The sequence below is a fragment of the Rhineura floridana genome, chromosome 9 (genome assembly GCF_030035675.1).
Source record: "Rhineura floridana isolate rRhiFlo1 chromosome 9, rRhiFlo1.hap2, whole genome shotgun sequence".
NCBI lineage: Eukaryota > Metazoa > Chordata > Lepidosauria > Squamata > Rhineuridae > Rhineura > Rhineura floridana.
Genome location: NC_084488.1, coordinates 59,028,874 through 59,056,181, shown reverse-complemented (window position 1 = coordinate 59,056,181; position 27,308 = coordinate 59,028,874). Strand labels below are relative to the sequence as shown.

The following is a 27,308-nucleotide window of genomic DNA, read 5'->3' as shown; positions in this document are numbered from 1 at the left end:
TGATGTGCCCTGTTGGCCTCTCCCATGACATCTGTGTATTGTTTGGAATATCTGCAAAGAAGTGGCTGCATGCATAGAGCTGTCCACACAGAGGAACACCACAAGAACTGAAAAGGTTTTGTGCCACCACCTTCTTACTTTTAAGTCAAATGCTTTAACTCAAGCATTTACCAACACTGTTAAATGTGATTTTTTTTTAATGTGAGACCGACACCACCGAGGCATTTTTAAAATGTACTAGATCCTAGAGTGGATCCCACTTCCCCACTGACATGGAGCCATCAGCTGCCAGTGTGATTCCTCTTCCTTTGCTTCCTCTGGCATGTCCATGAGGAGGAAGTTGGAAGCATCCACTTCCTGTAACTGGCTTAGTTTGTTTATTAACTAAACTAACTGTGATTAGTTTAAACAGGGTTGAGAAAACTTTTTTTCTGTTGAGGACTGTATGCCAGCTGGTCCAAAGCCAATGGTGGACTAATCCAATAAGTTTATTGTTACTTCTGATAGTCAGAAATTGGTGACCAGGATTCAAAGGGCCTTCTGAACATGTACAGACTCTTGGGGCTCTCTTCCCACACCAATCCCTCCCCACAAAAAGCCACTCCCGAAGTGTCTTTCTGAATGGCACAGTTCCTGTTCACCTAAACTCTTCTAGGTGAATGACAAGGAAGATAACCAAGACAGCGCTTTGAAGTCTGCAGTCATTTTTGGTTTAAAGAGAAGTTATCCTGGTGTGAGGAAAAGCTTGTTTTATATTTTTAGGAGTTAAAGTGTATATTAAATGAACTTGTTCCCTCTGTTTTCTTATTCATATATGACAGAAAGGTATAACTGGCTAACTGATCAATGTTTTCAATGCCTAGGGATTTACTGATGGAGACTTATCAAAAATACAGTTTGGAGGAGCCAATGTATCTGGCTTTCAGATAGTGGACTATGATGATCCCCTGGTGTCAAAATTTATACAGCGCTGGTCAACACTGGAAGAAAAAGAGTATCCAGGAGCACATACTAGTACAATCAAGGTACATTATTTTCAATGTACACCTGGACTAGGGTACACTGAGGAAAGGATACATTCATTGTAGTAATAGTAGTACTATTACTAGTAGCACTAGTAACAGTAACAAGGAATCTAAAAGAACAGCTGTGTTAATCTGTTCAGGGGGAAATGACTGATTTTTCTGTGACAGATTGAAGACTTCATCATTTTATTGTGGCATTTGCTTTCACAGACCAGTCCCCAGTTCATCAGATGCATGGTTATCCCCATTTGGCATATTCAAAGGGCAGCAGAAGTTGTGTCACATTTTACAAAGTATGCAAAAGAAAAATAATGACCATTTGACAACAGCAGTCACTGATGAAGATACAGTCTTTCTTGCTAATATCCTAAAGTGAATCTGTAACTTTCTATGATGGGGAAGATACCCCAATCTTGACTGAATCTGAATTCAATAGAATTTATTTTTTTATTTTTTTATTTATTAAATTTCTATACCGCCCCACAGCCGAAGCTCTCTGGGCGGTTCACAACAAGCAAGACATCAAAATACAATTAAAACCACTTATAGAACAATTTAAACACACTAAAATACAAATATACTAGCATACAAATGCTAAAAATAAGTTGAGATGTTAAAATGTTAAAAAGTAAAAATATTAAAATTGAATTGAATTTGCTAACATGTATGTGTACATATATATATATAACGTGTGTGTATGTGTGTGTTCAGCAGTTAATGACTGAGAAGGAGTAATGACCCAAGAGAAGCTAGACTGTAATATTCCAGACCTGTAACTTAATTAGTGATTAAAGATGAAAGGAAAAAGAGACTATTAACTGTGGTGATAAAACTTTAGTTGTCTTAGTTATACTGCTTCTAGTCAGATGCTGTTTTGAACTGCCGTATGTTGCACGTGTTCAAGATATTAGTTTATTTCATAACATTGCTAGCCTGCTGCATGATTTGTACTGGTAGCTTAAAAGCAGTTCGCTGTCAATTCATCATAGGCACAGTATTAAACACTATCATTGCCTCTCTCCTCCCACTCCTGGTAAGTGGCAGTGATGCCAGGATTGGGAGGCTATTGCTGAGGCTTCATCCCACTCAATCAGCCATTTATGAAAATCACCTCTTCCACTCTGGAAGCCTCAACAGGATTAAAGAGCCTTCTATAAGACAAAGGACACAAGTGGATGGCAACCAAATATTTGTTTAGAGTTCTTGGAAGAGCTGTAAATTCTAAAAGCAGTTGGTGACTGGAAGATTGAAGTTTTATAATAATAATAATAAAATTTTATTTTTGAGTCGCCTGTCTGGCCGAATAAACAGCCACTCTAGGTGACGTACAACAACATAAGAATACATTATAAAAACAAGAGGAACACAATGAATAGTTATCTAAATCCCTCTTCCAGTTAAAACAACATTAAAACTAACCCATCCCTAAGATATTGTAGGCCTGCCTGAATAGCCAGGTCTTCAATGCTCGGCAGAAAACTGCCAGGGAGGGGGCATGACGCAGATCGAAAGGAAGGGAATTCCAGAGGGTGGGGGCCACAATCGAAAATGCCCTCTCTCTGGTCTGCACCAGCCTCGCTGTTTTGACCGGCGGGACCGAGAGAAGGTCTTGCGTGGCTGATCTTGTCAGGCGGCATAATTGGTGATGCTCCTTCAAATAAACTGGGCCGAAACCATATAGGGCTTTAAAGGTCAATACCAACACCTTGAATTGGGCCCGGTAAACAACTGGCAGCCAGTGTAGATCTTCTAATACCGGAGTGGTATGATCACGACGGCAGCTGTTCTTAATAAAACGAGCCGCCGCATTCTGTATCAGTTGTAATTTCCGGACCGTTTTCAAGGGTAACCCTACGTAGAGCGCATTACAGTAGTCTAAGCGAGAGGAGACCAGGGCATGTATCACACGTGGGAGCAGGTGGGAAGGAAGGTAGGGTTGCAGTCTCCGTATCAGATGAAGTTGATACCAAGCTGCCCGGCTCACTGCCGAAACCTGAGCCTCCATGGACAGCTGGGAGTCAAGAATGACCCCAAGGCTGCGAACCTGGTCTTTCAGGGGCAACTGTACCCCATTCAACACCAGGTCTATATCCCCCAACCTTCTCTTGTCTCCCATGAGTAATACCTCAGTCTTTTCGGGGTTCAGTTTCAGCCTATTCCTTCCCATCCATTCACTTACGGATTCCAGGCACTTGGACATGGTATCCACAGCCAACTCTGGTGAGGACTTAAACGAGAGATAGAGCTGAGTGTCATCCGCATATTGGTGACACTGCAACCCAAATCTCCTGATGATGCCCCCCAGCGGTTTTACATAGATGTTAAATAGCATAGGGGAGAGTATAGAACCCTGTGGCACTCCACAATTGAGAGGCCAAGGGTCTGAAACCTCATCCCCTAATGCTACCCGTTGTTGCCTGTCTGAGAGATAGGAACAGAGCCATCATAAAACAGTGCCCCCTATTCCCAATCCCTCTAGGCAATCTAAAAGGATACCGTGGTCGACGGTATCAAAAGCCGCTGAGAGGTCCAGGAGGACAAGGAAGGTATATTCTCCCCTATCCAATGCCCTCCTCATATCATCCACCAGGGCGACCAAGGCTGTTTCAGTTCCATGTCCAGTCCTGAAACCCGATTGGAATGGGTCTAGATAATCTGTTTCATCCAAGTGTCTCTGTAGCTGTTTTGCCACCACTCGCTCAATCACCTTGCCCAAGAATGGTAAATTTGAGACTGGGCGGAAGTTGTCCAACACATGGGGATCCAAGGAGGACTTTTTCAAGATGGGCTTTATTACTGCCTCCTGGAGGGCTAATGGCATTGTACCCTCCTCCAAGGATGCATTTACCATTGCCTTGATCCCTTCGCCCAGTCTCTCTTTACAGCTCATAATGAGCCAAGATGGGCAAGGGTCCAGCAGACAGGTGGTTGGCTTCACAGTAGAGAGCACCTTGTCCACTTCCTCAGAAGGAAGAGGCTGAAACCGATCCCATCGGACCGGAATGCAACTGGCCGACTCTGGCTCATTTCCTGTGTCCACAGCGTACGGAATCGTGTTCTTCAGACGCTCGATTTTATCGGCAAAGTGTTTAGCAAACGTGTTACAGGAGGCTTTAGAATGCTCCATGGGTTCCTGAGCAACTGGACCGACCAGGCTTCGGACCACTTGGAACAACCTCCTGGAACAACATTCTGCCGACGCAATAGAGGCAGCTCTTTGCTGCCCTTGTCGCCACCTGGTAGGCCATTATTGCTGCTCTAACCAGTGTCCGATCGTTTTCAGAGCTAGATTTCCACCACCAGCGCTCTAGTCGTCTCACCTCCTGTCTCAGACCCCGCAACCGTGGTGTATACCAAGGTGCTATCTGAGTTCTATTCAGGGGGAGAGGACGTTTCGGAGCCACCCGGTCTATTGCCCTAGTGATCTCCCTATTCCACTCCATCACCAGGGTTTTGACCGGGCGCCCTTCAGCTGGCTCCAAATTATCTCCCAGCGCATTCAGGAATCCATTAGGATCCATCAGGCGTCTGGGGCGGACCATTCCAATAGGTCCTTGTCCCCTGCGGAGGGTGTGTGGCATTAAGAGGTCTATTGAAACACATGATTTAAAAACAGAGAGGCCCAGCAAAAAAGTTATTTAACATGCCTGGATGTCCAGAAAGTTCTTCACCTGCTACTGAAAAGAGCACTCAGGGTTACAACATGCTCTACCTCATAGGCCACCACTGTTTTTTTAAGGGCTCATGGAACCTATATCTGTCCCAGAGTCTTAACCGTGAAAAAGAAGCAGTGAGCCTTAGTGGGTTGTGGTATCCTACTGAGTAAACCACAAAGTTTCTAATAGTGAATATGAGAGACAAGGCAGCACATGGGAAGTTCTTTCTCTTTGACTGACAAGTGGATTGCCAAAATGCATTCCCTTGGGAAAGCATGCAAGCCATTAAAATGGCTTTCTGCCTGTCAGTGGTTTTCTGTTTCAGTGAAGGCATTTTTTTTAACACAGCCTCACCATAATTTTGGAGGAACCAGATGTTCCCAGCTACATTAATTTAAAAGCAATTTTGTTATAATGCATGATTGGTTCTGCTTTTTTGCTCTACTGCGGTCTTAAGGTTACCTGAAGACAGCATTTATGTAACGTGGCATGTAAGGTAGCATTTATTTTGTCAGTGCATATGATTTAGAACTTGGTTCAATCAAAAACAAATGTTATAACAAGAGTGGCAGAATGGTTCAGCTTCCTGACATACAAAATAAATTTTATAGAATTGCTTGTAAAATGCTTTAAGAAAGGGGGGGGGGAGATGGCACCAAATCCTTCCTTCCTTCCTTCCTTCCTTCCTTCCTTCCTTCCAAGATACTACAGGGGCCTATCCACACTAAGGGTTCTATCCAACTCTGCCATTTCATTTGCACAGCAAATTTCCACTTGTTCCTAGCATGTCCTAAAATAGCAGATTTTTGGGGGGTGCATGGGGAGAGGAAAGGAAGGGGAAGTCCTCTTGCACAAGTGGAATTCCACTTGCACAGTGTTGGATATAACCCTACATTTTTTTACTTCTGTCATCACTTCTTGCCTCCTAGCAATGCACATGACACTCACTGCCGTTTGTGCAGATACTGCTACTTTCTGACCCTTTTTCCCCAGGATTTCTCAAACTAGTGTTATGCTGACTTTTTTGAGCTTTTGTGCTTTACTTCCATTGGCCATGCCATAGAAACCAGCAGCACAATGATATTATGCTTATTGGTGGGAGTGGCTTCAATTCTGCCTAAGCAGATAGACAGCCTTTTCTCCATCTTCATTCCCTGCCCCATCTTTGACTTTTACATCTGTGGAAAGGAAGTGTTATCTTCCATTTTACTACCATAACAAAACTGTCAAATACTAGTAAGTTATTTTGGGGATGCCACTTCTCAGTGTACAACAGCGCTGTTTATCTCGATTAGTTTTAAGAGAGATTAGACAATGTTCACTGTTTGATTAGCATTCATTCTGATTTGTTTGCAGGGACATTAGATGACGTGTCACAGCAAGTATTATCCCACACTTTTCCGTGCATTTACAATCACTTTCCTTATTGCAAAAAGTTCAGTCTTTAGGGGAAGTGGGTTTGTTGCACAAGACCTCGCAATCAACTGTAATTGCACAGCCTGAATTTGCCAAAAATAATAACAGCATGGAAGCATCCTCTGTACATTTTGGAACAGAATGGGTTGGATTTGAGACTGAACTTGCCAACCACAGGAAGAAGAAAATCTGGAGGGTGAGAGTAGAAAGAAGAAGTGGGTGTACTATCCAGTGGGTTTGGAAAAAGGTACTCACTGTGTGAAGAAACCTTGCATCGGGTCTCCCCTAATGCCAGGAAGCAGAAGAAGTCAGGAGGACTTTGGTGGTTGTATTTATTCATAGCAAACAGAACAGCAACTCAGCATAGCAGCTAGGACTAGGCCTTGCCACACAAAGACTAAAACCAAGAGGAAGCTTCCAACATTTCTAGCCAGTTCCAACAGATGGAATCAGGGCTGGCGCTAAAGAACGGCCAGGTTGGGCCCTGGCTGAGGGCCCCTGTGGCCACAGGGGCCCCTGAAGAGCCCCTCGATAGGGTAGGGGAGGAGTAGCACTCCCCTTCCACGATCCGCGGCAGGGCAGCTGCTGTGGTTCGCAGGGAGGGAGCTTGCAAGCCACCCACGCATTCACTGGCTCCACCTACCTGTCTCTCCTATCTTTTGCAGCTGTGCGGGCCGTATGTGCAGGGCTGCCATTAACCAAGATGGCAGCCAAGGTTTCTCTAAGGTGCTGATGCCCCTGCCGCCATGTTGGCTGATGGCAGGGATGCATGCACGTAGCACGCATGCATGCCATCAACCAAGATGGTGGCAGAGGCTTCAGCCCCTTAGGGAAACCTTGGCCGCCATCTTGGTTAATGGCAGCCCAATGCACACAGCTGTAAAAGACAGGAGAGACAGGTAGGTGGGGGTGCGTGTGTGTCAGGGCCCAGGGCAAACTGATGCCCAAGGGCTCCGGCATGCCTGGCGCCTGCCCTGGATGGAAGGGGAGTTTTCACTACAGATAAGTCATGTCTCTTAAACAGACAGGTGACACAGTCTACAGGGAGAGAATTGGTGTAATGTAGTTTCTGTAGTGAGAGCAAGGAAACATTGGAAAATGTAGATTTCAGGGAACCAAACGCCAGGAGGGATTGCAGGATCATCTGGTGGTTTCTAATCTTTGCTCCCAGTGGGTGCGTGGCTACATTGCAGCATTTGATGTGATCTTAAACTCCTTAATTAAATACTTCATCTCCTGGAACAATTTGAACTCACCCCCCATGCTGCTGTTTGTTTTGGGTTGTGAAACCGATTACACTGATCAAGGGAGGAGGGAGGATTTCAGTTTATCAGGTATGAGACTTGCAGCCTGATCATACAAATGTTTACTCAGACATAAGGCTGCCCTGGCCCATCCCATGGTTCCCTTTTCCCCTCCTTTGTGCCTTACAGTTGCAGTAGAGCCTGGAAAGGACTGCAGTGGGCTGCCCCTTCCATGCCTCTGATGCCTGTCTGGGACTGCGCCAACAGCAGCACCTGTGGAGGAGGAGGAGGTGATGGTAGAGGGCCCAGTCAATCTCCTCTATGCCTCCTCATTTCCATTCCCCCCTGCAGTGGTGCTGAGGCCATCCCTCAGTGGGGCTGTAATGTGCAGCTGCCTTTAATTGCAGTTTCTCTGCTCCTTCTTAGATACTTAGGTTGGAACAAATGCTAGTGTAAATCTGTGTTAGTTCTCCAGGCCTCTCTATCCATCCCTTGGGACTTCCACCAAGCCACACTGTCCCTGCACCTTGATTGCTCTTGCCTGATTGGGATGTGCCCATGAACTGTGATATCTATTGTTTCACTGGGTGGAGGTGGGCATGTATTCAGACTTCTGGCTTTTGCATAGCTGGAAGGTAGGCTACTATCCAAAGAGACACCCATTCTTTGGCCCTGCCCCCACTGGGGTATGGCTCTTGGAACCTTCTCCATGAGGGAATGCAGCTTTCAGGATGAAAATGATTCCCCATTTCTGCTCTAGGTAGCTGCTCCTGGATCCTGACAAGGCCTACCCCCTACAAAGCAGGGTAACGCACATCACAGCAGCTGTGCTGGTGGCTTGGACAATGAAGGGTCCTAGAAGGAGAGACCCACTCCCCCATTTTCACAAACGGGTCTGTAGCCCCACCCATCTCTTGGTAACAGATGGAATTAGGGCTGGTCTCCTTTCTTTTCGCTTCAGGGGTTTGGACGAGATAAAATGGAAGACAGGTGAAATGATCCTGGGGAAGAGTGGGTGCAAAATGATTTGGGAGGCATGGGTTACATTTACAGTGTTTTCTTTTTGTTCTTTTCATTTTCTTTGCTTTAAAAAACCACTTTTTAAAGTTGAGGGCTCTGATGGTAGCTTAGGAGGCCTGGAGGCAGCAACAGCAACAAATCCTCTGGCTGCCAATGTTATTCCTTCACGTGCCTTGGGGAAGGACACAAGCTGTGACTGGCATGGCAACAATTCTAGAAACAGCTCAATATATTAAATTTGTGAGAAGACATGGGTGGACCTGTGTGTTGAAGCTTAGTTCAAGGGAATGGGCAAGAGCCAGGGCTGGCGCCAGGTGTGACTGGTGTGACTCGGCCCTTGGGTGCCAGCCTTCCCCGAGGCCCACTGCTCACAGCCCCCCCCCAGACCATGGCAAATGCAATTCAATATAAACAAGTGTAAAATTATGCATATTGGAGCAAAAAATCTTAATTTCACATATACGCTCATGGGGTCTGAACTGGCGGTGACCGACCAGGAGAGAGATCTCGGGGTTGTGGTGGACAGCACGATGAAAATGTCGACCCAGTGTGCGGCAGCTGTGAAAAAGGCAAATTCCATGCTAGCAATAATTAGGAAAGGTATTGAAAATAAAACAGCCAATATCATAATGCCGTTGTATAAATCTATGGTGCAACCGCATTTGGAATACTGTGTACAGTTCTGGTCGCCTCATCTCAGAAAGGATATTATAGAGTTGGAAAAGGTTCAGAAGAGGGCAACCAGAATGATCAAGGGGATGGAGCGACTCCCTTACGAGGAAAGGTTGCAGCATTTGGGGCTTTTTAGTTTAGAGAAAAGGCGGGTCAGAGGAGACATGATAGAAGTGTATAAAATTATGCATGGCATTGAGAAAGTGGATAGAGAAAAGTTCTTCTCCCTCTCTCATAATACTAGAACTCGTGGACATTCAAAGAAGCTGAATGTTGGAAGATTCAGGACAGACAAAAGGAAGTACTTCTTTACTCAGAGCATAGTTAAACTATGGAATTTGCTCCCACAAGATGCAGTAATGGCCACCAGCTTGGATGGCTTTAAAAGAAGCCAAAAGAATTAGACAAATTCATGGAGGACAGGGCTATCAATGGCTACTAGCCATGATGGCTGTGCTCTGCCACCCTAGTCAGAGGCAGCATGCTTCTGAAAACCAGTTGCCGGAAGCCTCAGGAGGGGAGAGTGTTCTTGCACTCGGGTTCTGCTTGCGGGCTTCCCCCAGGCACCTGGTTGGCCACTGTGAGAACAGGATGCTGGACTAGATGGGCCACTGGCCTGATCCAGCAGGCTCTTCTTATGTTCTTATGTTCTTAGACCGTGCAGGACTGCTCCACTACCTCTTTTCTCTTTCTGTGAATGTCCTGAGCGCTGGGTGTGCAGGTCGCTGCCATCAACCAAGATGGTGGCAGAGTCTTCTCTAAGGGGCTGATACCTCTGCCACCATCTTCGTTGATGGCACACGTGTGCTACGCTATCTGCTCGCACATGCCTGCATCAATGAAGATGGTGGTAGGGGCATCAGCCTCCTAGAGAAGCCTCTGCTACGCAGCTGTACATGCAGATCGCAGGGCATTCACAGAAAGGGGAGAGAGGTAGGTGGGAGCTGCAGGCCTGCACGGTCTGTAGGGAGGGCTGGGAGCTCTGTCTCTGTGATCTGCAGCAGGGTCAGCAGTCGACCCTGCTGAGGATCACAGAAGGGAAGCGCTACTCCCACACCCTAAGGAGGGGCCCTTCAGGGGCCCCACTTGGCCACAGGGGCCCTTGGCCAGGGCCCAGCCTGACCACCCTTTGGTGCCGGCCCTGGCAAGAGCATCTTCCAGTTTTGCAGCCCTGCTCTGTTTCTATATGTATGCATGTAGGATTTTGAGAACATTGGATAAAATACTGTGAAATCTACTTGAGTAATTTGACAGAAAAGAGCAGCATTAAAATAATTTTAGAGCCTTATGCTATACTTTTAATACTGATACTTTGTTCTCGATCAAATCAGTGTATACATGGATGAAAATATCATATTAATATACTTTGTATAAAGGTCACAGGCCTAAAAAAACCCAAACCCACCCTACTGTTTTAGAATTAATACCATCTAGGAGTACACATCATAAACCATTTTATATTTGCCTCAAGACTGCAGTTATTTCAGGCCGCATATAAATGATTACAGTAGCAGCAGCAGGAGAAATTGTCTATCTCAGTGGTGTGCTCTAGCATAATTTAGTTACTGACTAGTCTCTGAGTAAGCAATGCTAAATCATTCCAGCAACAGATTAAGTTTGGAGAATTTTAATCTATACACCATAGAAGATCAATGAATATGTGGTCAAGAGAGAATGGTAGATAGTGGCAGTAAGTGCTTCTGAGCATTTCCCCCCAGGTTGCATTAGAGTGCCAGCTTTGCTTTTCTGGAGAGGAAGGGAAATTGCTTAAAGTAGGTAGTACACTCCTGTGTGTGTGAATTGCTAAGATATAGGTCGGGATGGGAGACCTTTTTCAGCCCCAAAACCTGAAGCAAAGGTTGTGACTCTTGCCTATGTACAGCAAAAAGACAGAGGTTTTCACATGCACACACATCCCTCTGTCCTCCATCCAAGCAAGCAAAAGGCATCAACATGGTTCAAGGACACATACCAGCCTGGCAAAGGCACTTGCACTCAAGAAGAGTGTAGAGCAGGGCCATTGAGGGGAATAGCCTGCAGATGGGGGGGTAGGTGGGCTGGGAAAGCGTATGACCTGGGAAGAGTCTCAAGGTCCAGATAGAAAGATTGCCCACTGCATAAGTGGTTCAACCAGGGAAGACCACACTTGAGCAGTAGTCTGGGGTCAATCATCATCATTTGGAATCATAGTTGCCTTTGCAAAACTTGGCTGAAAATATTTTATGCATGCAAAATATTTCTTTTTTTCCCCAAGTAATTGTGTGACTCAGTGTTCTTTATTAGTGGTTAAGGTGTTGGACTATGACCTGGGAGACCAAGGTTCGAATCCCCACATAGCCATGAAGCTCACTGGGTGACCTTGGGCCAGTCACTGCCTCTCAGCCTCATGAAAGCCCTACTCATAGGGTCGCCATAAGTCGGAATCGACTTGAAGGCAGTACATTCCTTTGCAATAAGATAATTATTTCCTGTTGAAGCAGAAATATTGAAACTCAACAGAAGACTTTTATTCAGCATAAATATCAATGCAAAGCAAAGCAAAGGCATTTGTCAACAAGTTCCTGCATTGGATTGGATTCCTGCATTGAGCAGGGGATTGGACTTGATGGCCTTATAGGCCCCTTCCAACTCTTCTATGATTCTAAGTGGAAGAACTTTTTGCTGCCACAAAAATATTTTCAGTTAATTCACACACAATTTAGACTGTATGTGGGATGTGGAAGGAGAGCGGGAAGATAGTTATTTGGAAATAAAATAGTCCAGAGAAGAAGAATCAACACTCATCCAAGAGCAGAAGTCAACTCTTGACTGTTACCTACATTTTTCCATTTGATTTATGAAGGCTTCTGTTTTAATATGTCCCTGGAACTAAGCTGAAAATCCTCCTGATTTAAAATGATGTGAAAATATTAGACTGACCTATTGTTTGAGCTCATGTGTTTGTTCCTCCCTCTCAGCTTTCCACTAAAAAGGTAAAGGTGTTCCCGCACTTGTAGTGCGAGTCATTTCCGACTCTTAGGGTGACGTCTTGCAACGTTTACTAGGCAGACCATATATATGGGGTGGGATTGCCAGTTCTGTCCCCGGCCTTTCTTTACACCCCAGCATATGCCGGGTACTCATTTTACCGACCATGGATGGATGGAAGGCTGAGTGGACCTCGACCTCTTTTACCGGAGATTCGACTTCCTCCTTTCATTGGACTCGAACTCCGGGTGTGAGCAGAGCTTCGGCTGTGTTACCGCCGCTTACCACTCTGCGCCACGGAGGATCTCAGCTTTCCCCTAGTTGACATTAATGGTGTTGGCATCAAGACTCCAGAATTCAAGGTTTGCTTTGTTATCAACCCACTTACTTGTTTTTATTAAACTAGACAACGAAACAGGCATTCATAGGGACATATAAGAGGGCTATGCAAAGCTGTGGTGTCTCTGATCCAGGGGGTCATCAGGCCAATCTGCCCTGGGTTGACCTGGAGACCATTGCCCCCACCCCGATCCAGTCCCAAGTAAGTTGAGAGAGTGAACCTAATGTTTAATTTCAGTACTAAAACCCTAATTAAATATATAGCTAGGAAAGGAGTGGGAGAAAGAGACCTTTCATCTCCCCCCTCCTGACTTGGCTGTGGGGTAATTCTTCAGGGTGCTGCATTACTTACCCACCCCAGGATCAGTGCCTCAGTGGCAGCATTGATTGGGGGGAAGGCAGTACAGCATCCTGCAGAATCAACCCCTCTGCTGGAGAGCTATTGACTGGAGGGGGCAATCTTGCACTGGTGATGCTCAGCAAGTGACTTTCATTTAGGAAAGCCACTTGAAGAGCATCTCGACCTCTCTGCTGAATAGCTGTTGAGCAGAGGGGGCGATCCTGTGAAGGTGATACTCCTTGATTCTTGATTTCCTTTAGGAAAGCTCCTTGAGAAGCATCACCTGCACCCTGCAGAATTGCCAAGGGATTGATCCTGGGGCCGGGGGGTGGAGATGTGAGGCAGGAAGTTGAGCCTACCTTATCCCAGAAGACACAGCTGGGCAACCAAGGCAGGTCATGGCCTTTTCGCAGGGTCTTCCCACCCTGCCTGACTCTCCTCCTTGCCTGATGACCCGCCCTCTGCAAGGCACAGTTTGCTCTGCGTCATCCAACCCAACTCATAGTGATCCGTGGCTGTCTGAACCTGATTTGTCCGATGTCTGAGTACCTCCAAATAGGCCCAATTTGGCTCAGGCCTCAGGCAAATCTGGTGCACAGCCCTAACGTATGATGGTTACTTTTTTTATATAGAAGGAAAAAGCAAGTCCTTCTCTAAATTGCCAATATCATTTCTGCATGCCACCTCCTTTACTGTTTTTTGTCACACTTCCATTGTCCAAGATCATCATCTTGTTTAGTCTGTCTTTGAGCCAGATGGACACAATAAGAAAACAGAGGTTTTCTAAGCAGCTACCCCAGTTATGTCAAAACCCCAAGCATACACTGGAAGGCCTATAAAATGTTTCTGTTTGGTTGGCCACAAGGATTAATATGGTACTAGAGTGATTTTTAGTTGGGTTTAAACTTGAATTGGGCATGGCTTTTATGTGATTTTGGGTTTTATGTGATTTTCAACATTTTGCAAACTATACTTTGTAAAAACAATTTGCTGGGTGTTCTACGTAGCTGGAAAAATATTTCTGTATTGTATAGCATAAATTAAGGTTTTGCTGAGTGGGATTGCAATAGAAGTCCAAAAGAGTCACTAGGCCATGTGAAATGAACTGATAGTTGTAAAGGTCAAAACTGGGTTGCTTAAAGCAGCCTTCCTTCACCAGTTGCCCTCCAATGTTTTGGACTGTATCTCTACAACAGCCGTGGTGCCTATGGATGGCAGTTGTAGTCCAAAATATCTGGAAAGCACCAGGTTGGGCAAGGCAGGCTTAGAGTATATTAATAACTTGTGGTGGTGTCAAAGTTTAGTGATATCAAATTAACCTAGCTCACAATATTTCAATGTATTTCAAGGTAAGTTATCTTGCTCTGAAAATAGTCTTTTAAATCAATGATATTACAGGCATTTGGGTTGGATCCAGTGGAAGACAATCACAGTTCAATTGAAATCAGTGGCAAAGATTAATTAGATAATGGGGTTAAAGTATAATTAACTTCCTCTGGATCCAACCCTGTGTGGCTATTTTGTGCCGCACAGTCTCCTTATATATGCTTCAAAGGCAGGGCATGTATCATGTAAATATGACCTTTACAAAAGCATTTCATGCAAGACCAAGACCAACTATTGAAACAAACAAAAACAACTTCTGACTACCTTTTCCTAGTGAATGACCAACTGACCAATTTATGATCAATTTATTTTGCAATCTTAGCCTTGAATCAACCACTCCCACACACACACACTGAAACTGGCAATGTCCACCCTGTGAAGAACCCACATTCTCTCTTACAGGCACTGGGCTCTGCTTACACTTAGGGAGGACTGTAAGGAATTCCAATTGGCACCTCATCTCTGATGACCAACACTGCTGCCAGTGCCCTTTCCGGTGCTCCATTGTCTTTTCCTTCCCATGCTACAATTTCCAAGCAGACGTTTTGGAACACATTTTTAAAAATACATTTTTTCTCAGGCTTTTATAGTTTATGTTGGCAAGTGGAAACTCATTTGCAATTCAAGTTGAGGTTGCTGGAGGCAAGAGATCAACCATCACTACTGGTAGTGACTAGACTATGGTAGCAAAGTAGATACAATACTGTAAATAGTAGATGTGGATTTCGAAAGAATATTTGAAAATGGGTTGGAGTTTAGGTATGGGCTAAGGAGAGACAGAATTTGTTCTGTGGTTTGCTTCAAGGTTTTTGATGATGGTGACACAATCGAAGGACTCCCATTTGATAAGGCTGCAGGGGGGGGGAAGGAGATCAAAATAGCCAAGAAAGCTCCAATCCAGTCCAGAGCCTCAGGTACACTCAGGTGGCTCCTGAAATGCATCATCCCACCTGGGGATGGGATTCATTGGCTGGTGCCACTTCAAAAGCATTCCATTGACCTGACAGCCGAGACCTGAGCTTCCATGGACAGTTGGGAGTCAAGAATGATCCCGAGGCTGCGGACCTGGTCTTTCAGGGGCACTTGTACCCCATTGAGCACCAGGTCCAAATCCCCTAAACTTCCCTTGTCTCCCACGAACAGTACCTCGGTTTTGTCAAGCTTCAGCTTCAGCTTATTCCTTCCCATCCAGCCACTCACCGATTCCAGGCACTTGGATAGGGTTTCTACAGCCAACCTCGGTGAAGATTTAAATGAGAAATAGAGCTGCGTGTCATCTGCATATTGGTGACACTACAGCCCAAATCTCCTGATGATAGTCCCCATCGGCTTTATATAGATGTTAAATAGCATCGGGGAGAGGATGGAGCCCTGTGGCACCCCACAAGTGAGAGGCCAAGAGTCCGAAACCTCATCCCCCAATGCTACTCTTTGGTGCCTATCAGAGAGGAAGGAATGGAACCACTGTAATACAGTGCCACCTATGCCTAACCCCTCCAGGCGATCCAGAAGGATACCATGGTCAACGGTATCAAATGCTGCTGAGAGGTCTAGGAGGATGAGAAAGGTGCACTATCCAATGCTCTCCTCATATCATCCACCAAGGCGACCAAGGCTGTTTCAGTCCCATATCAAGGCCTGAAGCCCGACTGAAATGGATCCAGATAATCCGCTTCCTCCAATTGCGCTTGCAACTGCTTCGCCACCACCCGCTCAACCGCCTTGCCCAAGAATGGTAACATCTGGAGGTTATTGGCTCCTCACCCTTGGTGGCTACCCTGATATGGGATGATAAAAAATATCCACTTAATAAATCACTATATGTATTGTGGGGGGAAAATAAACTCAAAAGATGTGGAAATGTCTTTAATTTTTGCACCTTCTCTTTTAGGTAATCAGTTACAAATCAGTGCTGAAGGCTAGATTCCTTAACCTGTGCTTAATTAATTATATTTGTTCCTTTACAGTACACATCAGCTCTGACCTATGATGCTGTCAAAGTGATGACTGAAGCTTTCCGTAACTTGCGTAAACAAAGGATTGAGATTACCAGAAGAGGAAATGCTGGAGACTGTCTTGCAAACCCAGCAGTGCCCTGGTCTCATGGAGTAGAAATAGAAAGGGCACTGAAGCAGGTAGTCTTTCTTGAACCAATATTCTAGAATAGGTGTGTAATTAAATGATCTGTGAATGTCTTGGACTATATATATATATATTTGACTTGTCAATCTGTCATTCTGTATATGTAATACTTCTAAAGGGATTTCCCAGCAATGCATGAAAAATAGAAATTCAAGCAGAATGTAAAATATGGAATATAAAATTAATCAGTTTAACTCTTTCCATCCTAACTTCACATAGGTTCAAGTGGAAGGGTTAACTGGAAACATAAAGTTTGATCAGAATGGAAAGAGAATTAACTATACAATAAACGTCATGGAACTCAAAAGTACCGGTCCTCGGAAGGTAATTTTGGTTCTGAGTGCAACTCATTCTTTCTTGCTAAGTGATATTAAAAAAGCAGATATCTTAATGCTCAACATATGGGTATAATGAATTAAATGCATATCTGTGGAGATATAAACATATGGTTTATTCGTAACAAAGGTCATAATTTGAGGTAAGTATAATTTTCCAATATAGTTTGTAGTTAGTTTATGCATTTCATGTTTATGCTTAAAGGTAAGAAGAAGTACATTATAGTAAAATTTGTATCTTGAAATGTACGTCTTTATTCTGCATATTTTTTACTAATAATAGTCACCATGCACTCAGCATTAAGCCCTGAAAAGTCCCTTGATTGGAATGGCCTGGTTTGCATGTCATGGTAAGCCACTCTGAAAACTATTGTTTACTGCAACAAATAGCTGCTAGTTCACGCTGCTCAATCATCCCACTTTGTTCATCCCCTCCTCCTCCTTTGCCATGAGGATACAAAGTGAAGTGCTAGCTTAGTGTTACATTTGAACCAGCACTTGTCATTTGTTTTTCTTCAGAAAGACCCAAATGGAAGCCAAATGGAAGTGTTCTTGTCTTAGCACTCATAGTTTGTTTTTGGGGGGGGCTAGTTCACACATGATATTACGCCAGCACTGTGGTTTGTTTTCTCATAGCTGGGGATAAGGAACGGCAGAGAAGGACCAAAGCAGGCACAATTGAGCAGTGTTCTCCAGCATGCTGCACATTCAACATTCAACAATAGTTTATCTTTAACTATGGCTTATCATCAAACTATGGATCAATGTGAAAATGAGGAATTCCCTCCTGTTTATATCATAAGGACTTTAAAAATATTAATTTTGGTTGGATAGTGTCTACCATATGGCATAGGTTGCACAAAACTGAAAAGATTGACAGAAATCCCATAAATGTCAACTTTCTGTTCAGTATTTATGCGTTCACCTTTTCCTGTTTTATTCAACATAGAAAAATATTTCCTACATCTTTGGGTAAGTGCACAGCTGTCATCAGTCCTTGGTCACTTCTCTAGGCTGGAATTGGATGTGTGATTGAAATTTGTCAAAAATTATGCTTATGAACAGAAATGTTCATTAGCTTGCTCTGAACACAACCTACAATTTTTTTTCCAGATTGGATACTGGAGTGAAGTGGACAGAATGGTTGTGAATCCGATTGAGTGTCCCTCTTGCAATGAATCCTCAGGATTAGAGAACAAGACCATTATTGTCACCACTATTTTGGTAATTAAACACATTTTTTGTGAAATGGACAGTCTAAATTGTAATCTTATCATTCATTCTTGGTCTGTGTTGGAATAACTCGTGATTGACTGACTTTATCCCTGTGCATTTATGGATGTTTGGGAAGCAACAGTAAAGAATTTGGTGCCATTTGCCTGTTGTTGCAGAGTAGTTTTGAGGATTTTGAAATGTCTCCTTGCCTTTCTTTCTTTCTTTCTTTCTTTCTTTCTTTCTTTCTTTCTTTCTTTCTTTCTTTCTTTCTTTCTAAAATGCCAATATTTGTGGTGGATAAACATGTTTTAAAAAGAAAAATGTCAGGGGAACCAGTTTCAAAGAAACACACTTTCATTTGTTCTTTGGTCTTGTGCTAAAGTTGTAATGTGATAAAAGTTGCCAAGTCAGGAATGAACGCACAGCTTTTTATCTTTAGTCAATTTCAGTAAAAGAATGTGAAACTTTCTCTTACCACTTTACAGCAGCAAAATTATATACAGTCATATGATAGGAATATCATTATTATTTACCTAATAAGCTAATAATTGTTCAGAGTTGTTCATTCAAGGCATAACTATTCTGGATTATATATTAAAGGAAGCAACAATTTGTCAACTTTTAATGGTGGTATGATTATTTTTACAGCTATATTTATTGTAAGTTTTATGTGATCAGTTAGGTTTTGGTGGGAATTGGGAGGTGTAGAATTCCATGGAATAGATAAGAATATTATGATGCAGCCATCGTTCAGAAAGCTAACAAAATAAAAGTTTTTAAAGCTCTTTTTTTACTTGTCATTGTATAGCTTCTATTAATGCTAATATTATGAATGCATCATTGAAAGTGCCTCTATCTGTAAGGTTTGCTGGAACTGTGAAGAAATGTTATTGTGATGACAGATAAATAAATCATCCTGAACATTTTTGTGAAAAAAATACAGATTTTTCTTGCTTTATTCAATGTACTTCGAAACCCATACACAAAGAATAGTTACTAATGTGGTGCCATTAATTAGCTAAAGCCAAGTTTCTCTGTACAGGAATCTCCCTATGTTATGATGAAGAAAAATTTTGAATTACTTGACGGAAATGATCGCTATGAGGGCTACTGTGTGGACTTAGCTGCAGAAATTGCCAAACACTGTGGGTTCAAGTACAAACTCACAATTGTTGGGGATGGCAAGTATGGGGCCAGGGATGCAGAAACAAAAATCTGGAATGGAATGGTTGGAGAACTTGTTTATGGGGTAAGAGCCATTTTTAACCATTGCAGGTAGCTATGACTAATGGAGTTAACTTCAGTGCATGTTGGTGTCACAGCTGCAGTTCACTTGGACTGAAGAGAGGTTCAAATGGGCATGTGAAAAGAGGTCATCATTTCTTCACCCTTTCCTACAAATGAAAGCTTCTGTGCATTCAGATGTCATAAAAATTCAGGGGAGTATTCTGTACTGACCATGATGTTCAGTGTGGGATTATAAAGAGATATCCTTTGCATGATAAAAGTGAAGCCATGTGGTTGAATATATGTCATTATGAAGAATTTAGATGCAGATTGCTTTGTGCTTTATTCCTCAGTAGAAATTCAGAACTGAAATATGTATCCATGCCCCTGCTGTTGCATTCTTCATTTGTGGTGGACAAAAGCAATAAAGCCATGCCCTTGTTAAATATTGAATAAGGTATTATTTTGTTTTGCTTCCATTACAGAAAGCTGATATTGCAATTGCTCCATTAACTATAACATTGGTGAGAGAAGAAGTGATTGACTTCTCAAAGCCCTTTATGAGCCTCGGGATATCTATAATGATCAAGAAGCCTCAGAAGTCCAAGCCAGGAGTGTTTTCCTTTCTTGATCCCTTAGCATATGAGATCTGGATGTGCATTGTTTTTGCCTACATTGGGGTCAGTGTTGTTTTATTCCTGGTCAGCAGATTTAGCCCATACGAGTGGCACACTGAGGAGTTTGAAGATGGAAGAGAAACGCAAAGTAACGAATCAACTAATGAATTTGGGATATTTAATAGTCTCTGGTTTTCCTTGGGTGCCTTTATGCAGCAAGGATGCGATATTTCGCCAAGGTTGGTTACGTGTCCATTTCAGCTTTGTGCATTTTTGGTCTCGCTAAGGAATCTCATGGTGCATATATATTCACTCTGAAGAAGTACCAGCTGTTGACATGTTGTTTTTTTCAAAATAATCCACAACCCTTTAAATGAAAACAACTAATCTTGATGCAGGCCAGTGGTCTGTTCAATTAGTTTCCTCCTACATTGGTCATGCTTTGCCCTGGTGGACTTGTATGCACCATGCAGAGGCCATAAAATGCACAAGGTTCCTCTCATTCCATGCCTTCTTGGAGGGGTACCGTGTTTTTGCTGCATATTCCCATTCACAGCCAATGGTGCATTGATTTCGCAGATGCTGTAATGGGAAAAAGGGTAACATACATTCCATGAGTTATGGAAGCAGAGTTTTCCCCTCCACAGACCACTTTATATGGCATCCAACCTATTTCTTAAAACCCCCATCTCCTTTCAGAATTGAATCACTGGAATTGGAAATAGAAAGGTCTTCTGATAACTCAATAGTCATGTGAACCACTTACAACAAACCTGGCAAGAATGGGTGTTGAGGAAATCTTGGAGATAAACACAAGGTTCAGTATTGGACTCTGGTTTTGGTTCTGCGTTTTATTTTTTAAAGCCATGAGTAACTACAACTTTAAGCATAGCCTATTACGCCCGTGTTTGTTTCATTTTTTTTGTGTGTGCAATATTACCAGCTATTCCATTTCTCTTGTTCAACTAATGGCTATGGCCTAAACTCAACAGTTTCACTGGGCACATGTTGATGCATCTTGTTGAGTATGAGAATTGCATCAAAGCTGAAATTCATTTATTGCTGGGTCCAGAGAGTGGCAAGTTTGGGCGTTTGCTAGGGCCCAGTAGAGGGCCCAACCATCCTAACAGTGCTACCATTTCCACTTTTCTATATAGTATTTTGAATAAGATAAAATACAGGGAAATAGAATTCTCAGTTTGCATGTCCCACCACCTCTTCCAGGTTAGAGGACCCTGAGATTGCCATGTCCCAGAGACGCCTCCCCCTCTGAGCCAGTACTGAATTCATTCAAGGAAAAGAAAATAAGAAAGAGTGAATTATTTACAATCGGCTTACTGATATCTGATACTTAGGACATCTCAGTCAATATATCTGTGGAAGAGGAATCAGTTTCATCCTCTTTTAGAATCCATATTTGGGGAACAGTTTAGAGAATGTTATAAACCCAACTTTTAATTTTGTTTTGGCTTATTTAGAAAACTTGAGTAAGTGTTAAACCAAGAAAGATACTAATAGGTACTCTAAATCCTTACTGAAAATCAAATTATAATTTCATAAATATGAATCTGCAAAGAAGCAGACAGTGAAAGGTTTTGGGAGATCAGCAAATGAGAGATCAGCTGCAAAACAATTTGGAATATATGCATGTTAAAGCTAAGTATGCAAGTTAGAGTGGAAGGCTAATTAATATGATGATGATGATAATGAAGCACAAAACAGACCCAGCCAAGTCAAAAATTTAATATTGATCACCAACAAATACTTCACATTTATATAGTACATTGTCTTACTGTAATCTACACAGCAACTTTATAAGGTCAGTCAGTATTTGTTATAGCCATTCTACATTGGGGGGGAGGGCTGAAAGAGAGAGTGGCTTACCTAAGGCCACCAGGTGAGTTCATGGCAGAAACTTTTATAGCAGAATTTTTAAAACAGAGTTTTTAATTATTCAAAATGCAGTCTCTTAGCAACTATATTACACTAGCTCTCTATATTCCAGTTCATGAGTGACTTGGGCAAGGCAGAATATTGCTTTCAGGGAAGGGGTGTGTTAGCATCCATTTCCAGTTGTAAAAACAAGCATACATATCATGTGTTTGCTAATTCATGCTTGAGTGACAATAAAATGAATTTTAAAATATGAAGTGGTCCCAGAGGGCCCTGAAGAATTAAAAACTAGGAAGATATCAATATTTCCTTTTGTTTTCTGAGAAGCAATAAATGTACACTGGGAAGGGTCCAGATCAACAATGATGGCTGATAATCTGTTCAGATGTTACCATCCTCCCCTGAATGCTGCTGAAAAGCTCTTCTTCATGATAGTATCCAAGCTGAAGCAGTAACATCTGAAAGCTTCTTAGGCTGCAATCCTGAACCCATAGAGCCACACTGAACTCAGTGGAACTCACTTCTAAGTTGACATGGACATGATTGTGCTGTTAATGCACAAGAACCAGTTGTCCTAGAAGCCACTGGTGCTGGCATAAGGACTCTGCACACTTTGTGGCAAATATAAATGGCAAAAAGCTTCTGCACAGAGCATCGCTTATAAGGAAGAGCTTTAGTTGGCAATGATATTGAATTATTAGAAATTCAGCCACATTCTCGATTTTTTCAAATTATTCCCATGGTTTATAAATAGCCTAATAGTAAGTGTTTTTCCCTGTAGGTTGAAAATAGTTAATTAGAAAATGTAAGACTTTCAAGTATTTTGCAAATTTTGAAAGTAATGTCAGTATAGGGCCATGTTGTTAGCAGCTGTTTTGAAATGCTTAGGCAGATAGGTAGGTAGGTTTTGTTTTGTTCGTTCTACATTGTCTCCTGAGGTTATTGCCTCCAAAGGTCGTGGGATGTGAAAAATAAAGATTCCTCCTAGACAGCTGCATTACAGAACTATATCGTTTTTCAGGTATTGATTGTGAGTTGTTCATGCACCTTTGATTTGTGAGTGATATGAATGTGGAGCATAGCAGTGATTGTGGGAAAAGCTAGACTTAAATGTGGTGATGGCATAGAGCCAAAATTAGGTTTACTAATCCAACAAAATATTGTTTATTGTGGTACATGTTTCATTGTTTAACTGCATGTGCCCTTCACTTTCTTAAGTGCTGGAATTTTCTAAAGGAGAGCAGTGAGAGCATAGGGGAATTTGTACTGAGAACATTACTTCCTGATTTATTCAGTCAAAATATAGATTTCATCAATGAATCCATTGCAGCAGAAACTATTGATTTGTGCACAGTAGACATGGCCTGGTAGAAGTAAGGGAACTTAAGTTTAGACCAAGAAGTCTTTAACTGATCTTGCCTGACTTTCTTGTATATGTGTTTGAGCTATTACAAACAAGGGTTCACCTGAGTTATCATGAAAACCTTACTGTTTAATATGGCAATAATTTTATCTAAGCAGCTTTGTTTTCCAGGGTGCTCAGACCAGTGAAGGACTGATGAGCTAGTACTTTGCCTCCATACATTATCTCAAGACGGGAGTCCTGAATTTAATAATATCAACTGAGCTGAGTAAAATTATCCTAGCAAATATGTTTTTAATTTATCCTTAGCAAATATATTTTTAATTTTCCATTTCATTAACATGCATTGAAACCCAGAGAAAAAACACATTAAGATACCATAAAATAAATCAAAGGAACACTTCCCTGTGTTACACAATGCAGCATATACATAAACCTGGTAACTTGTATTCCTTTCAGAACATTCATTTCATTTTACAAATCCATTTCATACTTGTTATTAGATCCCTGTCTGGGCGCATTGTTGGAGGTGTGTGGTGGTTCTTTACCCTGATCATAATCTCATCCTACACGGCTAACCTAGCTGCCTTCCTAACGGTAGAGAGGATGGTGTCTCCCATTGAGAGTGCTGAGGATTTGTCTAAACAAACAGAAATTGCTTATGGGACATTGGATTCTGGCTCAACAAAAGAATTTTTTAGGGTAAGAGTCTCTGGTTAATGTAATTCCTATTTTGGTCTGAAATATTAAGCATGTTTGTCCTCTTGGTTTTCTGAAATTAAGTGATTATATATAATATCCATTCTTGGTGTCTTATTTATTTATTATTTATTTATTTATTAAATTTGTATCCCACTCTCCTCCCAGAAGGAGCCCAGAGCAGCAAAGAAAGAATGTTGTGATTTAAATAATTTATTGAATGCCAACTAGTAATTCAGGTACCAAATGTAGCTCCTTGCAGAGTACAAATAAAGGGGACACCCAACTTGGATTTTAAATAGGCCACAACCTTATTAAACCTCAGAATATATATGAAGGGGAGATTCTACATCTCCATCATCACTCCACACCAGTGCTGGTCTGGCTACAATGCACCCCATGTGCTGCTGGTTCATACTTAGCTACCTACCTATTAGGAAACCCTAAACCCTGCCAAAATGGGTTGGTGAACTGTAGGTCCTTCTATAGCAGATGCCCATGTCTTCTGGGTGGTAACAACCCACACCATTCAAGATAGCGCCACATGATGACAACTGTCAAGCCATGTAATTTTTGATTGTCCATTACCATGGTTGAGCATCTTCACAGCTCCCAATTTAGAGACATTCTCCTCAAGACTTAGCTTGATTTCATTCCTTATTGCAGTAACTTCCAAGTTATGAAAGTACTGATACTCCAAGTCAGATTTGCCAAGTAAAGCTGCACAAGTAGAGACTCATAAAGCATGAAAAGAGCCATATATAAATTGAACCTAGGGATGGGCGAGAATTCTGCTGAATTCGGATTTAGCACCAGATTTTTCAATGGTCTACATATTCTCCATTTTTGCAGAAAAATCCTGTTTGCTCCAAACTTCAGAAGCTTTCCTCTGACACTGGATTTCCCCCCCCCCACAAACATTTCCTTGCATATGATGTTCTTTTATTGATGTTACTCACAGCACATCACAGTAGTACAGGTCTCTCTCTCTTTTTCTGTCTCTGTCACCCCCTCCACTAGAATAATCCAAGCTCCAAGTGGAAGGAAACAAACCAAGTCTTGCCCATGTTAAGGACTCAGGGCTTGCTGAGGAGGAGGTGGAGGTGGGGGGCACTGAAAGCTGCTTTCTTCCTTTCCCTTCCAAAAGGAAGACAGCCAGTCTCTGCTCGCTAATGTGAAAACTGACCAGCCTCAGTCATAGTGGCAGAGGGGAAGGAGGAGATGGCAGAGCGTTTTCCTTTCCTTTATTAATATTTTCTTTCAAATTATAAATATTTTCTTTCAAAAAATTGATATCTTATTTCATTTATCAATATTTCCTTTCAAAATATCAATATTTCAAAAGAAAATATCGCTATTTTGAAAGAAAATATTGATATTAATATCAATATTTGTAGGGAGGTGGAAAATTGGACTGGTAAAAGCAGCGGATAGTGGACAAAGAATGAACTCAAATCAATACTGCCTGTTAGGTCAATGGAATGCTTTTGAAGTGGCACTGGCCATCAATACCATACCTAAACGAACCTGTACATTAGTTTATAAAAGAAAAATGGATGCCGCCTCTCTTACTTCCTTCTAATTCCTCATCAAAGCAAACCATTTTATGCACATGCATCTCTGCCATCAATCAAGATGGTGGCGGAGGCATCAGGCCCTTAGGGAAACCTTGGCTGCCATATTGGTTGATGGCAGACTTCTGCCTGCAGTGCAATGGGCCCCGGCATGCCTGGTGCTGCCCTGACGACCAGCATTTACTTCTAGAGGTAGGCAGAGCATGTTGCAGGTGGCTGTTGCGGGTCTGCATGGCAGTGGGGGAGTGTCTCAGAACTCTCTCCCACTACTGCTAGCCACCCACCATAAGGAGGGGCCCTTCAGGGGGCCCTTGGGACCCAGGGGCCCTCAGCCAGGGCCCGACCTGGCCACCCTCTGGCGCTGGCCTTGTTCATGAGATCAGGTAGGTTGACATGCTATGTGGATTTCATTAACAGTGGAAAACATTTTTGTCTTGTTGGCCCTTTGGGTAGTGGCAGCTGAAGGAAATTATATCCATATGAGATCAGAAGTGTATAGGTTAGTGTTAGATATGTAATGTTTATATATTGTTTATAATCTGTCCTGTTGTTGTTTGTAACCCATCCTGTAATGTTAGGGTGAAGAATGGGATTTAAATGTTAATAATAAATACATAAATGGATAAACAGTTCCCTTACTGGTCTTTTTCCCATTTTTTTTCACAAAGACCAAAATCTAGCTTTGAAATATCTCACAGGTATATACTCCATATACTGATTTTATTTCGTTTTATTTTACACAATTTGCAATATTAATGCATAGGAGTGGGGTTTTTATGCATAGTGTTTTTTAAAAACCACGTTAATGGGAATTAGGAGATTTTGGGGACATCATCAAATTCAAGCTGTAAACCTCAAGTTCTGCTGCATGTGACGACAGATCAAATTTTAGTACCATTCTGAATTATTTCTATAAATGACATACTAATTATAGAACCTCATTTTGAGGATAATAGATCATAGCAAGACGAAATGGAAACGTTATCTGATGGTCAGCTAGATATGTAGATTGCTAATTAATTTGATAAATCTTTCATAATTGAAATCCTTAATTGAGTGTCTCTAGAAAAGGACTCTCTTGAATGAAAACTGCATAATGAATATAAATGGAACACACTGCTAAAGCAGATTTTGCTTTTGCAATCTCAGAGCTAGAGAGCTGTAATGCAAGTGGGATATGCCCTTGATTTATGTCTGGAAACTTTGTGTAGTGTCAATGTGGTGGACCTAATCCTGGTAGCATATTACTTTATTGTTAGATTCTTCACAATATATCCTATTGTCAGTTCAATTATTTCTGTTTATAAGCTGCCTTTTCTTATGTGCTTTAGTTTGAATTCTGATACATATGGGGATTTCCTTCTAGAAGCTATATGTTGTGGGACAATTCAAATATTCATTTTTGTTACCTTTCCCTAATAAGAATTTGCCATGGGCATGTTTCTAATTAATAACTTGCTTCCACAGGAGACAGAGATGGTCACCAACTTGGATGACTTTAAATGTTTAGGCAAATTGTTTAGACAAATTCATGGAGGATAAGGCTATCAGTGGCTGCTAGCCGTGGTGGCTATGTGCTATCTCCATCATTTAGTATTCAGTGCCTCTGAATACCAGTTCCTGGAGATTACAGATGGGAAGCGTACTCTTGCACTCAGGTCATGCATGTGGACTACCAGTAGGCATCTGGTTGCCACTATGAGGAAAGAATGCTGGATGAGATAAGCATTTGACCTGATCCAGGAGGGCTTGCCTTACATTCTTACAACTCCTCCCCACACCTTAAAAATTCCCTTGCCCAAGATATTCATCTAAGCTTGCCTTTTAAAAAGCTTTTTACACAATTTCTATTTCACCTTGCATTTGAGGAATTGGGTTGAGTTTGTAGAGAAGAAGGTTTAGCGTTATAAAGTTTTAAGGTTTATAAGATAATGAGGTTTAGAACTCATAAAGCTTTAAGGCTCCCCTTTCCGCAAAACATACTCCTGCAAAGTGATGGGGAACCCAGTAATAAGGAAGCTTGTGATAGCAGCGGATTGGGCAAGGAGGTTTTAACAGCCTCATTTTAAAGACCTGGACAGTCACACAAGGTCTATTGTTACCAGGCAAGGTCCATTATCTTCTCAAGTCAGTGCCAGGAGGGGTTGGAAAGTATATTTCCCAATCTTGCCAAAATTA

The 27,308-nt window shown here is 42.2% G+C and overlaps 1 protein-coding gene across 3 annotated transcripts in view; it reads left to right on the top strand.

The window, feature by feature from the left end:
- The window catches only part of GRIA2 (glutamate ionotropic receptor AMPA type subunit 2), a 117,011-nt gene that overhangs the window by 83,804 nt on the left and 5,899 nt on the right, over positions 1-27,308 (top strand). For all 3 annotated transcript variants that reach the window (XM_061584420.1, XM_061584421.1, XM_061584419.1), the window contains exons 6-12: positions 864-1,025; positions 16,033-16,200; positions 16,427-16,531; positions 17,656-17,766; positions 18,800-19,006; positions 19,470-19,840; positions 23,361-23,559. In XM_061584420.1, the coding sequence (XP_061440404.1) occupies positions 864-1,025; positions 16,033-16,200; positions 16,427-16,531; positions 17,656-17,766; positions 18,800-19,006; positions 19,470-19,840; positions 23,361-23,559 (1,323 nt within the window). The remainder of the gene's footprint in view (positions 1-863; positions 1,026-16,032; positions 16,201-16,426; positions 16,532-17,655; positions 17,767-18,799; positions 19,007-19,469; positions 19,841-23,360; positions 23,560-27,308) is intronic.